We start from the raw sequence: 15,128 nt of genomic DNA on the forward strand, positions 1-15,128 counted from the left end.
GTCCCTTTGCGCTGTGTGATGGCCAGCAGGGGCGGGTGATAACTTTCTATCCCACTTATCACAGACTGTTTGATGTAACCGGTTCTCTGGGGGCAAGCGGTCTGTGGGAGACGTCAGCTGGAACTGAAGGGGCGTTGTAGTAGTGGGAGTTGTTTGAGTGACCGGGCAAGTGGGACCCTAATCAAATTGGTGGGTTCTGGAGGTTTGAGGTGAGTTGGTTCTGATGTGCCCAGCCCTGAGGTTTTGGGTCCTGGAGATGGGTGTCGCTCTTGGCTGCAGAACAGTGGGATTGGGTATCTCTTGAGGGTGGGGCAGGGGGTTAGAGGGAGCCCGGTGCTGTGCCACGGGCTCTGTCTGGGCTTCCCCTGCTTGCTCCTGGGATCATTGCCATGCCCAGTGCACAAAGCAGGGGGGCATGGGGAGGAGGGAGTGGAGCTCTAGCACTAGGTCAGGGGATGCCAGGCAAGCAAAGTGAGGGGTCCCACTGAAAAGCATCAGGGCAGAGGAGGGGGTCCCAGACAAACAACATGGCAGATCCTGCTGGAGGGCGTCTGTGGTAAGCTTCTGTCTTATATTTGGACCTTAGCGTCCAAAATCTGGGTGCTTACTATCCCCCAAGCTTTTACCAGCTTGGATCTGATTTCGCTGCCACCAATTAGGATTTTGGCTCCTAATAGCCGGGTTCCCCAAATCTTTCCTTGTGGGACCCCCTTTCTGATCTCCCCAACCTCCCCTGGAGAGACCCCCCACGACCCGGGAGTCCTGAGTCTTACCAGCAAGGGAAATACCTCCCTTCCCCCTCCCTCTCAGCCGTCCTTCTCTGGGTAACCTGAGGGAGTTGATGTAATCTCTTTACATCACAATACCAAGAAAACCTGTCTCCTTTCTTCCCCACAGAAACAAACCTCAAACACAAGGGAACAGAGATAATCCTATCTCTTTCCCTCCCACCACTCTCTGGTGTTGCCGAGCTACCCTCCGTAGATCTAACACAAAGAGAATCCCCTCCCCTTGTACCTTATTCTACCCAGAGAAAAAACTCAACCAAGTCTTAAAAGAAAACTTTATATAAAAAAGAAGAAATTACATAAACTAAATACTGCATTAAGAGATCAATACAAGGATATTGCTTATAAGAAAACAGAAAAACAGTCTGATTCAAAAAATAGCCAATTTAAACCAGTCTAGCACAGCACACCTGTAAATACAAAACAAAGCATATAACAGCCTATTGCTTTGCTGCCTTTGTACTTACACTTTGGTAGACGAAAGTTAGAAAGAAGATTGGAGTTAGAAGAAAAGCTGTTTCACTCCATAGCCGGGAGAAACAAAAGACTCAGAGTCCCCAATTCCCGCCCCTGACTTTTAAAAAATCCAGTTCTCTGATTGGTCCTCTGGTCAGGTGTTTCGTTCCCTTTTGTTCACCCTTTACAGGTAAAAGAAACATTAACCCTTACCTATCTACTTATGACAGTGTCCTAGGCAGGCAGTGAGGGACTGAGGTCCTGGTGTGGGAGTGGGGGTCCCTGGCTGCTGGGGGCTCTTGGTGGGGGGAACCCTTTGGGATTTCCAACCTGGCAATCATGGTCTGGTGGGGGTTCTCTGGCCAGTGGGGCTTTGAGGGGTATCTGGGGTCCCTGCCCAGGGACTCTGGGGGCTGCGTCCCAGGGAATATCTGGTGGGCCCCTGGCTGGGGGGTCTGGGCTCTGGGTACTGGGGGGTGTCTGGGGGCTGCTACTAAGCATGATCCTTCTCTCTGATCAACTTGTGCCAGAGTCCTGGCTCTCAAGTCACTCCGGCATTCCCCAGTCACGTGCCTGTCACTGTTGATGTAACTTTCTATACCCTACTTCAACGACATCTGTACGAGTATTGAAATCACAGATTTTGCTTTTCTCTCTTATTTGAAACTGCAGGAACTCTTTTAAGGTTCCTTTTAGAAAAGTTTGTGCCCCTAGTCTTTGTTCTCATCGATAGGGTGGTGAGGTGAACGAGTGAAGGAAGGTCAGCACTGCGCCACGATCGGTCTCTTCCACAGCATTCTGGACTCATTCTTTCTGAAATGGTTCATGTAACCCTTGTTAATCCAGAGTCGACTGTATGTGAAAGCAAGGAGTGGACTCCAATGGACAGGGAGGCAAATGAGATCAGCAATTCTCCCTGTGGGAGGGGCTCTCATTAGCTGCTTCTCCGCAGAAAGCTAAAGAGGGAAGGGCTGCTCAAACGCTCTGTCCTTCTCTGCTGTCCAAGGATATTGGTGGTCAGCTTCTGGTCAGACACTGCAGCGCTCGGCATTGTGAATTTGGAGTCAGACCAGGCTTATGCAAGATGCTGCTGTTCCCCAAGCGGCGTTCTGTGCTGGGAAGCTGACCTTAATTAAGGCATTCTTTCGTCTGACCCGCCCGGGGGGTGACTTTCTCCGCTAGGTCACTAGCCCCCTAGGGCAGCCCTGGGCCCTGTGTCATTAGTAAATTCTGAGCAAGGACTCCAGTAACTGAAGGAATGAAGGGAGAAATGTATCTGTTGTGGTCTGCCTGTGTGTAGAAATGACTCCACAAACAGTCTCCCCTCTTTCTTCATCCTATTACAATTATTATGCAAGATAGCAAGTCCACAACATAGATGGCAAACTATCCCAAGGAATGGGGAACTTATCCTACAGACGGGCAGAAGAGGGGATGGGAAAAGGAGAAGAGAGACTGAAAGGGGCAATGGAAATATTAGAGAAAAGAGTTTGTGAGGCGAGGAGGGGAGTAAAAAGGAGGTGTGACATTATTGAATAAACTGAGACGCAATAAATAGAACATGGGATTGAAACAAGAGTCAACTGTAGTGGCACCAAATCCTATTGTAAAGGCAAAAGAGTAGATGGTCATAATAAGGTGTCTAAGACCAGGTACGGGTTTACTGGCTATAATATAGGTGTCTGTCAGTCAATGTATCATTTGTCGTTGAGATATGTTATGAAGTCATTGCGCTGGCTATACTGGTCTGTTTTCAACTTGTGCTGTGTTTGTGGAATGATCCCAGACACTGTGGTGTCAGCTCAGCTTTGCGCCTGTTGATGGCCCATTAAGACCACTTAGCTACACAACTGTATCCATGGAAGGGTCGGATACGCACCTGTGACTCGCAGTAGTGTGCAGAACTGGTCCCATGTGACTGCAAACTGCATGTTTGCTGTACTATATCACAGTAAGGAAGCAAAGAGGTTCTTTCACCTACTTATTGGCTGGAAACAGCCTTATAAATAGGCAGAGAGCCTTACTTCGTCCATTTTTGTCTATCCAAATTTCATGCTTTCCTAACCTCTGGAGGACTTTGCTCACAAGCTGTAGCCTCTGCCCAAAGGCTAACTGAATTGACGCACCCGACTGGGTGGGATGTACTCCAGAGAGCTTGAAATTTGAGATCCTGCAGCTTATCTTCCCTCTCGCACAAGGCTGATACTTAGAACTTTGCCATCATGTATGTTATTGTTCCATGTTAACCGAATTCTAGACTTCCTATCTCTTTTTCCTTTTATGTAAACCTTCAGTTATAGATATCTCTAAAGGGACATGGCACAGCGTGATTTGTGGGTTAAGGATCTGATGAATGACCAGGGGTTAGCCATCGCCCAGCCAGTAAAAGGACTTCATGCCGTCGAGGGGATGCTAACAAGAGCACATTTCCTGCTCCAGACCCATCCTCCAGATGCAAGAGGGTGTCAGAAAGCAGTGCGTTAATATAGCTGGGCTAATCTGACCTGTGATCCAACTGACCTGTCAGGGTCCAGTTCCACCACCACATATCTTCAACACTCTCACAGGATGATAATGGCGGGTGCGTCCGAGTCCTTCCTTTGCTGATCGGGAAACTTCTACGAACACGTGCAGCACCACCATCCGTGTGTCGGGTCGAAGGAAACCGGCCGAGATTCACCTGATCAGGACAGGCGGTTCGTAAAGCAGGCTGCGCTCCCTCGGCCCAATCATCTTCAACCTCGCCAGTGGAGCCGCTCCTGCGGCGCGATCTCCAACGGTGCTGACGGCTCTTGACCTGCATGGCGAGAGGGTGACGTGATCGTCTGTTGCCTATGCGGATGACTGGTCCTGATAGCGGCGGAACCCGGGAGGCTCCGGGCGATGCTCACACCCATCGGGGAGAGCCGCTGACTGGAGCCGGTCTCCGCTCAATGCCAAAAGTGCGCGTCCCTCAACATCGATCTGATGAGCAAAAGAGACTCAGTGCTGGCGACGGAGCTCCAGATCCAGGGGCGAGCCCGTCGTTCCCGCTTGGCCGAGGGGCAGGTCGTATCCAACACCTCGGCACGCCGAGGGACGCGGCTCGTGTCGTGGCACCGGACCAGCTCCGAGGACACATCCGGGAGATCCTGCAGGACGCTGCCAAGATTGACGGCATCGCTGCTGGGCCCCATGGCAAAAGACTCAACGCCCCTAACACTTTTCCTGATCCCCCCGCATCGCCTTCGTCCTGAGAGGTTCCGCCGTGGCAAAGGTGCCCTCAACAAGGCGGACACACCATGCGGCAGCTGGTCAAAAATGTGGCTGGCCCTGCGCCCAGAGCCAGCAACGAGCTCTAGACATTGCTAACAGGCACTGGTGGCGCAACGTCCCCCGCTTGGGAGACCTCTGTGGACAGCTTGCAGTCATTCACGCACGCCTTCCGCCTCCTGATCCGTGCCCGGCACCAACCAGAAAGAGGCAGCAGTGCGATGCGAACTGCCCTGCACACTGCCACCACGAAGAAGCGGAAATCGGCAGGCCTCCCTCCGGCAGGATGTAGGCCGCTTTCAACTAGCGGTTTCCCTGGAACGGCGAATTCGGCCGAGACATCGGTTGGAACATCGCCTCGCCGTGGAGTCCCGGCGCGCCTCGCGTCAACACTACGACGCGCCCAGCAGTAGGGAAGCGTCGGGCGTGCTGCCGTCTGGGTTAGTGGAGCGAGGAGCGGCAGGAGCTGGGATGTCTAGGTTTGCCGGCAGATCGAGACGGAGGGCAGCATGCACGTACAGCCCCGGAGCGCAGAAGGCGTGACTCAGATGAAGTCCCTGAAGGCCGCTCGTCCCACCTACGCATCATTACAGCGTGGACACCCTGCGGAAAAAACGACCGACCAGGCAAGGCTTTGAAGGTGACCAGCAAGTGGGACTCCAGCAGACCACTTCCTCCCACGGCAGCTTCACCCCGTTTGCCGACTTGGCGGTTTCATACACTCCGCGCCCGACTAAACGGTGTCACGCTCTTATGGAGCCACCGTGACGGGACGGTGAACATATCCTGCAGGAAGTCGGCGTTACGCCCTGCGACGACCCTGCACCACGTCCTGTCGCAGCTCGCAATGCCCCACGCCAGAGCCTGCGGCTGCGCCACATAACCACCGTCCAGTGGACGCCTAAGTGAAGGCCATATCGCCCACCGCTCGGTGATCAATTGCAAGTTCAACCGCACCCACTCTGCACCGACAGCCCCGCTGCATCCGGACGATCAGTCGTCACGGAGCAACGGAGGCGAGAAAGAAACATCCTCGTCGACGGTGAACGATTCGCCATTCGACGAACAGGACCCCCGGCGTTCCGCCGAAGCCCCGAGCCTAACACCGTCGAAAAATAGCCCCTGACTGACACCCTTGCGGGCACAAGGGCTTACAAGGTTTAGCGACCGATGCCCTTGATCGTCAAGGGAGCTGAGGCGTCCTGGGACCCTGTAACGAACGTGTACTTGGGCCCTGTGGGGTGGGCCGTCGCTATGCACGACCCATGAGATGTTTTGATGGTTCCAGACACTATCCAGTGGTCCAGGGACATCTACAACCGAACACTCATCCGGCCCACCGGCAGTACTAGGAGTGAGCGCGATGTGGCTCCACGCCACCCACGGTGGGGCAGGGGGAAACCCTTACAACCGCCCTACTTAAACTACATCTCCTGAGTCCTGAACCCACCTGATCTGGATTCCACCTGTAGGGTCACCCTGTCCCATTATCCCGGCCTTGCTGTGCTCTAATCATGACTATGTGTTAAGCCTTAGGATAGAGCGATGATACTCACTGCTCCTAACTATACTTGACCCACCCACTCGACCCGCATTGTGGACATTACAGACTGTACTGTACTATCACTAACCCATAACCAAATACCAGCGTCCCCCCATACTCTGTATGTTGCCCCCGATGACTAATGATTGACATGCCAAACTCTGTGTATCATCCTTATTTAAATATTCTCTAATAAACATATTGAATTGACCTGGGTCTGGGGCTTTGTCCTTTGGGATCGAGAGAACCTTTTTCTTTTACTGGAGTGTCGGTTTTCATAACCATTCATCCCCAGGACAGGTGGCACTGGTGGTGATACTGGGAGACTGGAGTGTCTTAAGGAAATTGCTTGTGTGACTTGTGGTGAGCCAGTGAGGTGAAACCGAAGTCATTTTTGTCTGGCTTGTTTGGTTTGCCTTAAAGGTGAAAAAACCCCAGCCTGGGGCTGTAACTGCCCTGTTTGAGCAATTGGTCCTGATTTGGCACCTCAGTTGGGTCCCGCCAGAACCACATCGTCACAAGGGGAGAAGCCGGAGCTGCAGGCAGGGGAAGGGCAGTGGGCCTGGCAGGGGGTTGGATGGTCTCTGTGCAGCTAGGAAAGTCCAGGGGGAGAGTGTGTGTGTGTGTGTCCCGGGCACAGGCATGCGCATGGGGTGAGCCCTGGCACCCCAATGCCCTGAGCTCCGGCTGGGGAGGCTGCTCCTCCCCGTCCCATGGAGGCTCTGGGGGAAGGGGAGGAGGCTGCGGCGGCTGCAGGTGGGTGCTCAGCCCCCCCGGGAATGACCCACTGTTGGCAACTTGTGGTGCCTCCTCCGCTGAGCTGTTCCCTGGGGGCAGCCTGCGTGCAGCTGCGATCAGCTGTTTGCTGGGCAGGCTCTGCTCAGCTGCTCCCCGCTCCTGCAGGGGCTGAGTGAGGCCCCCCCCCACCCCCTGAACAGCCTCAGCAGTCGGGGTGGGCAGGGGTGCGGGCCAGCAGCAGCACAGCCCGTCCCACTTCCCTGGGGCTGCCCCGCACCTCTTGGGCTGATGGCTCTGCCATGGCATCCGCGTGAATCGCTGCTCCCTGCCCGCCAGGCTCGGCTCCGGCCACAGCAGCATCGGGTGCCCCAGGGAGCCCTGCTAGGCTGGGGCTGGGGCTGGGGCTGGTGCCGCCAGTGGTGGTTAGGGCGAGAGAAGCTCCAGATACCGGCATGGGGGGGGGGGGGAGGACGACTGGAGTGGGGGAGGAGGAGCCCCAGACTGGGCTGGAGCCACACTGGGCGGGGGTGGGGGTGGAGGAGAAGAAGCCCAGGCCCTGCAGGAGCTGCAGTGGGAGGGGAGAGCACCAGCTCTGCAGGCGGGGGCAGAAGCCAGACCCCAGCAGGAGCTGCACTGGGGATGGAGGGAGGAGCGGAGCCACCCTGGGCAGGAGGAGAAGCCCTGGACCCTGCAGAAGATGTGGGCTGAAGTCCGGCTCGGGAGGCCCAGCCACCTTGGAGCAGAAGTTGCAGGCTGAAGCCCTGACCTCTGTGTGCAGCTGCCTGAGCCTCTCTCGCTCCCATCCCCCCTGTGGAGAAATTCAGCCAAATCTCCCCATGTTGAGATCTCCATCACTCAGCCATGAATGGATTAGCCAGGTGGCAGGATCAGCATTGGCCCATTTGTTGCAGGTGGCTCTAGGCACAAAGAGGTGCAGTGACTTTCCCAAGGCTAAGCAGGGAGTCTGTGGCAGAAGCAGAGACTCAAACCCAGAACACCTGAGCTTGAGTCCTGTGCCTTAACCACTAAGCAACTTCCCACCGAAGGAGAAGGGACCTCCTCTGCCACTTTGAGCGTGTGGGTGGGAGCACCACTAGACAGAGTGCCAGGAGGTGGGGAGGGGGTTGGATAGTTGGGAGGTGATTAGGAGGTGGTGAGGTCTCTGGAGGGGTGGTCATGGGACAAGGAGCAAGGGGTTGGATGGGTTGAGGGTTTGGGGGTGCCTGTTGGGGGTGGAGGGTAGAGTGGTGTCGGGAGCGGGAGCAGAGGGAGTTGGATGGGTCAGGAGTCCTGGGGTCCTGTCAGGGAGCGAGGGCAGCTGGATAGGAGTGGGAGTCCCGGGCTCTGTCTGGGGGTGGGTGTGGATAAGGGTTAAGGTGATCAGGCCCTCTGGTCTGGCTGCACAGGGCAAAGTACCAACTCCAGGTTGCTGCGCTGGAGTTTAGCCTTCAAGAATATGAAATGGATATAATCCACATAAGGGGGAAGGAAAAATTGTAGCTGATGCATTGTCCCGAATAGGGAATGATTAGGATGCAGTCAGTGATGTCTGTGTCATCCCTTCCTGCTCAATTTTGATTGGGGTGTGACGTTATGATATAAACTGGGGACCATATAGAACATGGGTTGCAACCAAGGTTCTGTGAGTGGCACCAAATCCTATGTAAAGGGGGTCATATAAGGTGTCTAAGACCAGGTTACGGGTTACTGGTTAGGATTATGCTGTCTGTATGTCTCTATCATTTTTGTAGTTGAAGTTTGATATATTGGCTGTGTACTGTCTGTATTTCAAATTGGTGCTGCAGTTCTGGGAGAACCCCAGACAAGCTGGTGTCAGCTCAGCTTAGCCTGCTTGACGGCCCATTAAGGACCATCACCTACACAATTGACCCATTGAGAGGAGGCGAATACGCCTTGTGACTCAGCAAGGTGTGCAGGGACTGGCCCATGTGACTGCAAACTCCATTTTGCTGTAACTTTCCACAGTAGGAACAAAGATGTTCTTACACCAGGAAAAGTCTATATAAGGTGAAGGCTCATCTCCATTTTGTCTTCAATCCTGCTTCCTACCTCTGAAGGGACTTTGCTGCAAGCTGAGCTCTGCACAAGGGACGGAATGACCCATCCCAGCGGGGATTTCTCCAGAGACTCAATTAAACCTGAAGTTACTCCATCTCTGCTACAAGCCCGAACTAAGAACTTGCCGTCACTGTATGGAATTGATTCCATTTAACCAATTCTAGTTCTCATCTCTATCTTTTCCTTTTTGAATAAACCTTTAGATTTTAGATTCTAAGGCTTGGCAAACGCGGTGATTTGTGGGTAAGATCTGATGTGTAACGCCAGTACTAGGAGTGAGCCGATGTGGCTCCACGCACCCACGGGGGGGAGGAAACCCTACCACCCCCTACTAAACTACATCCCCTGAGTCCTGAACCCACCGATCTGGATTCCACCTCGTGAGGGTCACCCTGTCCCCATTACCCGGCCTGCTTGCTCTTAATCATGACTATGTATAACCCATTAGATGAGCGATGTACCCTCACTGCTCCCCTACTATACTTTGACCCCACCCACCGTACACCCCGCATTGGGGACATTACAGACCGTATGTACTATATGCTAACCCATAACCAAATACCAGTATCCCCCCATACTCTGTGTGTTGCCCCCGATGACTAATGGACTGACATGTCAAACAGTGTGTCATCCTTATTTAAATATTCTCTAATAAACATATTGACCTGGGTCTGGGGCTTGGTCCTTTGGGATCGAGAGAACCTTTTTCTTTTACTGGGTGTTGGTTTTCATAACCATTCATCCCCAGGACGTGTGGGACTGGTGGTGATACTGGAGACTGAGTGTCTAAGGAAATTGCTTGTGTGACTTGCGGTTAGCCAGAGGGGTGAAACCGAAGTCTTTTGTCTGGCTGGTTTGGTTTGCCTTAGAGGTGGAAAAACCCAGCTTTGGGCTGTGACTGCCCTGTTTGAGCAATTGGTCCTGATTTGGCACTCTCAGTTGGGTCCCGCCAGAACCACATCGTCACAACATGAACACACCTGCTCAACCTAGGTACCCAGCTGTGACGTTACGTACATGAACTGTGACCGTATAGATCATTGTTACAACCAAGGTCCTGTATGGCAGCAACTCTTGCACAATGGAGATCAAGTGAGGTGTCTCAGACAAGGTTCTGGTTTGCTGGTTATGATTATGCTGTCTGGGTTCATGTATCGTTTTTGTATTTAAAGTTACAAGTATTGGCTTCTAGCCTGTCTGTGTTTCACACTTGTGCTGTGCTTCTGGGTGATACTGTCTTCTTTCTGGGAGAGGGATAGCTCAGTGGTTTTGAGCATTGGCCTGCTAAACCAGGGTTATGAGTTCAATCCTTGAGGGGGCACTTAGGAAGCAAGGCAAAAAATTGTCCTGCCTAGTGAAGGCAGGGGGCTGGACTCAATGACCTTTCAAGGTCCCTTCAAGTTCTAGGAGATTGGTATATCTCCATATGATTATTATTTTTCCAGACAATTTGGCATCAGCTCTGCCTGGCCTGCTTGATGGCCATTAAGAATCATCAGCTACACAACTGAACCACTGGTGGCTCAGCAAGGCAGGGCAGGCCTATGGACAGAAACTCTGAGGTTTTTCCAGGCCACGTGCTGGATAGTTTGTGTTTGGGACAAAGAACAGCAGAGGCCATGTGGCAAGAGACTATAAAAGGCAGCTGTAGCTTCTCCATCTTGTCTCCAATCCTGCTTCTTACCTCTGGAGGACTTTGCTACAAGCTGAAACTCTACACAAGGACTGATGACCCAACCCAGTGGGGATGTTCCAGAGGACTTGATTTGAACCTGCAGTTCATTCCATCACTGCTTCAAGCCTGAACTAAGAACTTTGCTATTACTGTGTGTAATTGATTCCATTTAACCATTCTAGCTCTCATCTCTGTCTTTTTCCTTTTAATGAATAAACCTTTAGATTTTAGATTCTAAAGGATTGGCAAGAGTGTGATTTGTGGGTAAGATCTGAGGTGTATGTCCAGGGACATCTACACCGAACACATCACTGCGCCACCACCAGTACTAGGAGTGAGCCGACATGGCTCCACGCACCACGGGGGGAAGGAAAGCCCTTACAACCCCCCTACTAAACTACATCCCCTGAGTCCTGAACCCACCGATCTGGATTCCACCACGTGAGGTCACCCCTGTCCCCATTACCGGGCCTGCTTGCTCTAATCATGACTATGTGTAACCATTAGTGAGCGATGTACCCTCACTGCTCCCCTACTATACTTGACCCCACCCCCCGTACACCCCGCATTGGGACATTACAGACTGTATGTACTATATGCTAACCATAACCAAATACCAGCGTCCCCCCATACTCTGTATGTTTGCCCCGATGACTAATGACTGACATGCCAAACTCTGTGTATCATCCCTATTTAAATATTCTCTAATAAACATATTGACCTGGGTCTGGGGGCTTGGTCCTGGATCGAGAGGAACCTTTTTTTTACTGGGGTGTTGGGTTTCATAACCATTCATCCCAGGACGTGTGAACTGGTGGTGATACTGGGAGACTGGAGTTTCTAAGGAAATTGCTTGTGTGACTTGTGGTTAGCCAGTGAGGTGAGACTGAAGTCGTCTCTGGCTGGCTGGTTTGGTGCCTTAGAGGTGGAAAACTACCAGCCTGGGGCTGTGACTGCCCTGCTCTGAGCAATTTGTCCTGAACTGATACTCTCGGTTGGGTCCCGCCAGAGGCAGCTTCGTTACACCAGCAGACAGAGCCGTGTGTTGCCCAAAGTGACCAGCGTTGGCTGGTGTTGGGTTACAAATCCCTTTAGTACTGACTGCAGGGGGGTGAAATGCTGTTATCCATGTTGTTGTCTTTGTTGTAGGAGCAAAGGGGGGCAGGGCTGTGCTTACCCTGCCCTAAATGAGGGGGTCGCCCTCAGCTTAAAAAACCTTGTTAAACCAGGGGCTTGAATGCCAGAGCCTGGTGAAAGTAAGAGGGGTGGGCACATGTTTCCTACCAGGGGGTGTGGAGTCTCCCTAAAAGTCCCTAGACCAGGTTTAACCTGTTTCCACCACTGTTTAGAGAAAGAGCTTCATTGGGAGTCTCTTTGTTCAGTTAAATGCCCAATCAGAGCTGGAACCAGCAGTGGTAGGACTGTGTTCCTGCCCTGCCTGCACAGAGCTAAAAATCCCTGAGAGCGGAAATCACTTGAGTTGGGGCTGTGTCTCTACCCACCCTGTGCAGAGCTGACAATCACTAAGAGACGGATGTGCTGAGGTCCCAGCAGCAGAAGGCGACTGATAGTCAGCTGGTGACCGAGTGGCTGGCACGGTGGTGAGCAGAACTAGCAGTTGTCAGGGTGGCTAGCAGAGAGGAACCGTGGCTGGCAGGGCGGCCAGCCAGAGCAAGTGCTCAGTGGCCAGAGCAAGCCAGGCACCTTCTTCCCCGGGTGGGAGGGGAACTCACCCAGCTGCACCTCTGAACTTGAGTCCTCACTGACTCAGGACACCCCCAGTGAGTGAAGTGCGGTGAGGGAGCGGGGGGCACAGAAAAGGAATGGTCGGTTGTAGAACGGAAGAACACGGAGGTGGAAGCTCTGCCCCATGCACTCTAGGTGGGCGTCCTGCTCACAGTTTGTTTATGAATCCTGCTTGTGGCATTTTCCCTAGTTAATGTCAGGTGACTTCCCTCCTTTCATGAAAAGTGTCTTTCCTACACTCAGGCTCTGTGCTTGCAAGGGGAAATTTGGCCTCTCAGAGGCACCCAGGGGTGGGTGTAATTGTCCCAGGTCACTGGGTGGGAGCTCAAGCGGATCTGTGTTGTGTCGATGGAAAGGAACCCCCAGGTATTGACCCCGGCCCTGCCAGCGGTTACTGCTGGTTCCACACCCATTGACAGTCCCAATCTATGCCAGCCTCCACCCAGGAAAGTCTGTGCCCGGCACCCGCTGCGCTGAGCCACCTCCTGCTGCAGGGATAGGCATGAGCTTCTGCTCCGCACTGGGGAGAGACAGCCTGTCGCGCCGGGTGCTGCCGGCTATCGTGCCAGGACTGCCTGGCCCAGAGCCCTCACTCACCAGCAAGTGACGAGAACATGGCTGTCCTGGCTCGTCCGCTGGCTCCGCTCCACCTCCCCCAGCAGGCTGATGATGGTGGCAGGGTGTGGGGGGAGCTGCTGCTGCATGGGCCAGTCGTCTACTTGCCACAACCTGATCTCCCGTGCAGGCTTCTTGGGCTAGTGAGGAGGGGAGGAACCGCAGCAGAGTCAGCCTTGGGCAGAGCAGAAACCCTGGTGGCAAGGCCGGTGGGAGGTTCAGGGCAGAAAGGGGGCAGCCCTGGAAAGGAGAGGGGGCTACTTGCCATCAGACCCTTCCACAAGTTCAGCCATTGGCCCCCAGCCCAAGGACAAGCTACGGGACAGGGGCAGGCCTAGGTTGTATCAGACTCTCACGCAAACCTGGGGGAGTGACAGTCCCAATGGTGACAGCCTGCGTCTCCGACCAGCCTGGCCCCGGCCCCCAGAGCCACAAACCAGACTCTGGGAAAGGTGGGGCTGGAAGGGACCTTGCCAAGTCCAGCCCCTGTGCGGAGGCAGGGCCAAGGAACCCTCGACCAGCCCTGACACGGGTTTGATCCCCCTGGCCTAGGACCCTCCAGTGACGAGGATCCCACAACCTCCCTTGGGAGCTGCTTCCAGAGCTGAACTACCCTGAGACTCAGAAAGATTTTCCTGCTAGCTAACGTACAGCTCCCTTCCTGCCGATTACGTCCACCACTTCCTGTCCTACCTCCGTGGCCACGGAGAACGCTTGATCCCCATCCTCTGGAGAACAGGGCTCAGCTTGGAAAGCTGTTCTCAGGTCTCCCCAGCCCTGAATGTGCCGTTATTTGAACCTTACCCCACTGGCCAGGTTTTCTCAACCATCTCTCCTTTGTGTTGCTCTCCTCTGGCCTCTCGCCAGCTTGCCCCCCTTTCCCAAAGTGCAGGGCACCCAGACATGGGCACAGGATGCCAGCCAAGGCCTCACATGGCCGAGTAGAGCAGGATAACTGGAAGCTACGATACCGTGTGGACCCCTCCTTCTCTCCAGCCTGGCTGCCGTGCTGCCTTTCACAGAGGATGGTTTTGAAAGGCAGCCGGACTCCCCAGCACCCTTCCCGCACAGTCCCATCCTCTGGGGGCAGCAATCGCTCTCTAGGCAGGCGAGGGCCCAGCCCTGCTCCAAAGGTCCCACCTGGAGTCCCCCAGGACCCTGGCCAGGCGAGGGTCACCTTCAGGGCAGCAATAGCGGCTCTGATTTCTGTGGTCAGATCAGTAGCTAGCCCTGAATCTCAGCTCCCAGCTGGGTCTCCATTGAGCTGGGAGCCTTGTTGCAAGGCCGTCCTTAAGCATTTGCAACATACGCAGCTGCGTAGGGCACCTGAAAATCTGGGGCACCACTGGGTCTCAGTGTCCACCTTCCTGGGTTTCCTATCCCTGTTCTGACCCTTCCCGCAGCTGGTGCTGCAGCCTGGTGAGTCTCCTCAGGAGGGGATCTAGTAGTTAAAAGGCCTCCACACTGCAGCCCTATTAGCACAACACTGAAACTGTTAAAGAGCCAGTCAAGGGGTGATCATGCCATGTGTGACGAAGTGGGGGGTTTCTTGGGGTTTTCTGTATTTTCCAGCGGTTTGCATGCACAGGGGGTGGGACTCAGTGTCCCCGGGTGTTACTGGTTTAACAAGGTGAGGGGACAGGGAGTTTTTTATTCCAGAGGACCAGAGAGGGACTCAGGACCCCGGCCAATGGCCTGGAGGATGGAGACCTCAGCGACTGGTGACCTGGTGACCTGGAGACCCAGCTCTGGAGTCACAACCAGTTCTGGCCAGTGGGAGGACAATGGGCTGCGGAGAGAGGACCCTGGTGACCTGATCAGCTGTTTCCAGCCAGAGGAGAGCTGCGAGGGAAGGGGACTCAGGCCTTCCTGTTTACAACTCTGTTTACCTGGAGAGAAGACAATGGACAGAGGGGGCTTGGGGCCGGGGATATAGGAGGCCCTGGTGGGAAGCAGGGGAGCTCGGGACTGGCGAGGGGCAGCAGGAAGGGTCCACCTGGCTGCAGGGGAGACTGGGATGTGCTGTTATTGTGAGAGGCCAGGCCTGAGGCCCTGAGAGTTTCCTGTGCTGTGTTCAACTCTCAATAAACCCTCCTGTTTTATGCTGGCTGAGAGTCGCTCCGGTCCAGAGAACAGGGTTGCATCAGCCCCTGCGGGGGTGAGGAGACCCAGGGGGTCCAGAGCGCATGGACTCCCTGAGGGGGCACACGGCGAGAAACAGGTGTGCTAAGGCTCA

General features: G+C 54.2%; 1 protein-coding gene across 1 annotated transcript in view; it reads right to left on the reverse strand.

Annotated features, from left to right (window-relative positions):
• The window catches only part of LOC116828827 (receptor-type tyrosine-protein phosphatase U-like), a 59,972-nt gene that overhangs the window by 6,074 nt on the left and 38,770 nt on the right, over positions 1–15,128 (reverse strand). Inside the window, exon 10 of the mRNA XM_075066809.1 lies at positions 12,875–13,032. Within this exon, the coding sequence (XP_074922910.1) occupies positions 12,875–13,032 (158 nt within the window). The remainder of the gene's footprint in view (positions 1–12,874; positions 13,033–15,128) is intronic.

This window comes from Chelonoidis abingdonii, chromosome 6 (assembly GCF_003597395.2).
Source record: "Chelonoidis abingdonii isolate Lonesome George chromosome 6, CheloAbing_2.0, whole genome shotgun sequence".
NCBI lineage: Eukaryota > Metazoa > Chordata > Testudines > Testudinidae > Chelonoidis > Chelonoidis abingdonii.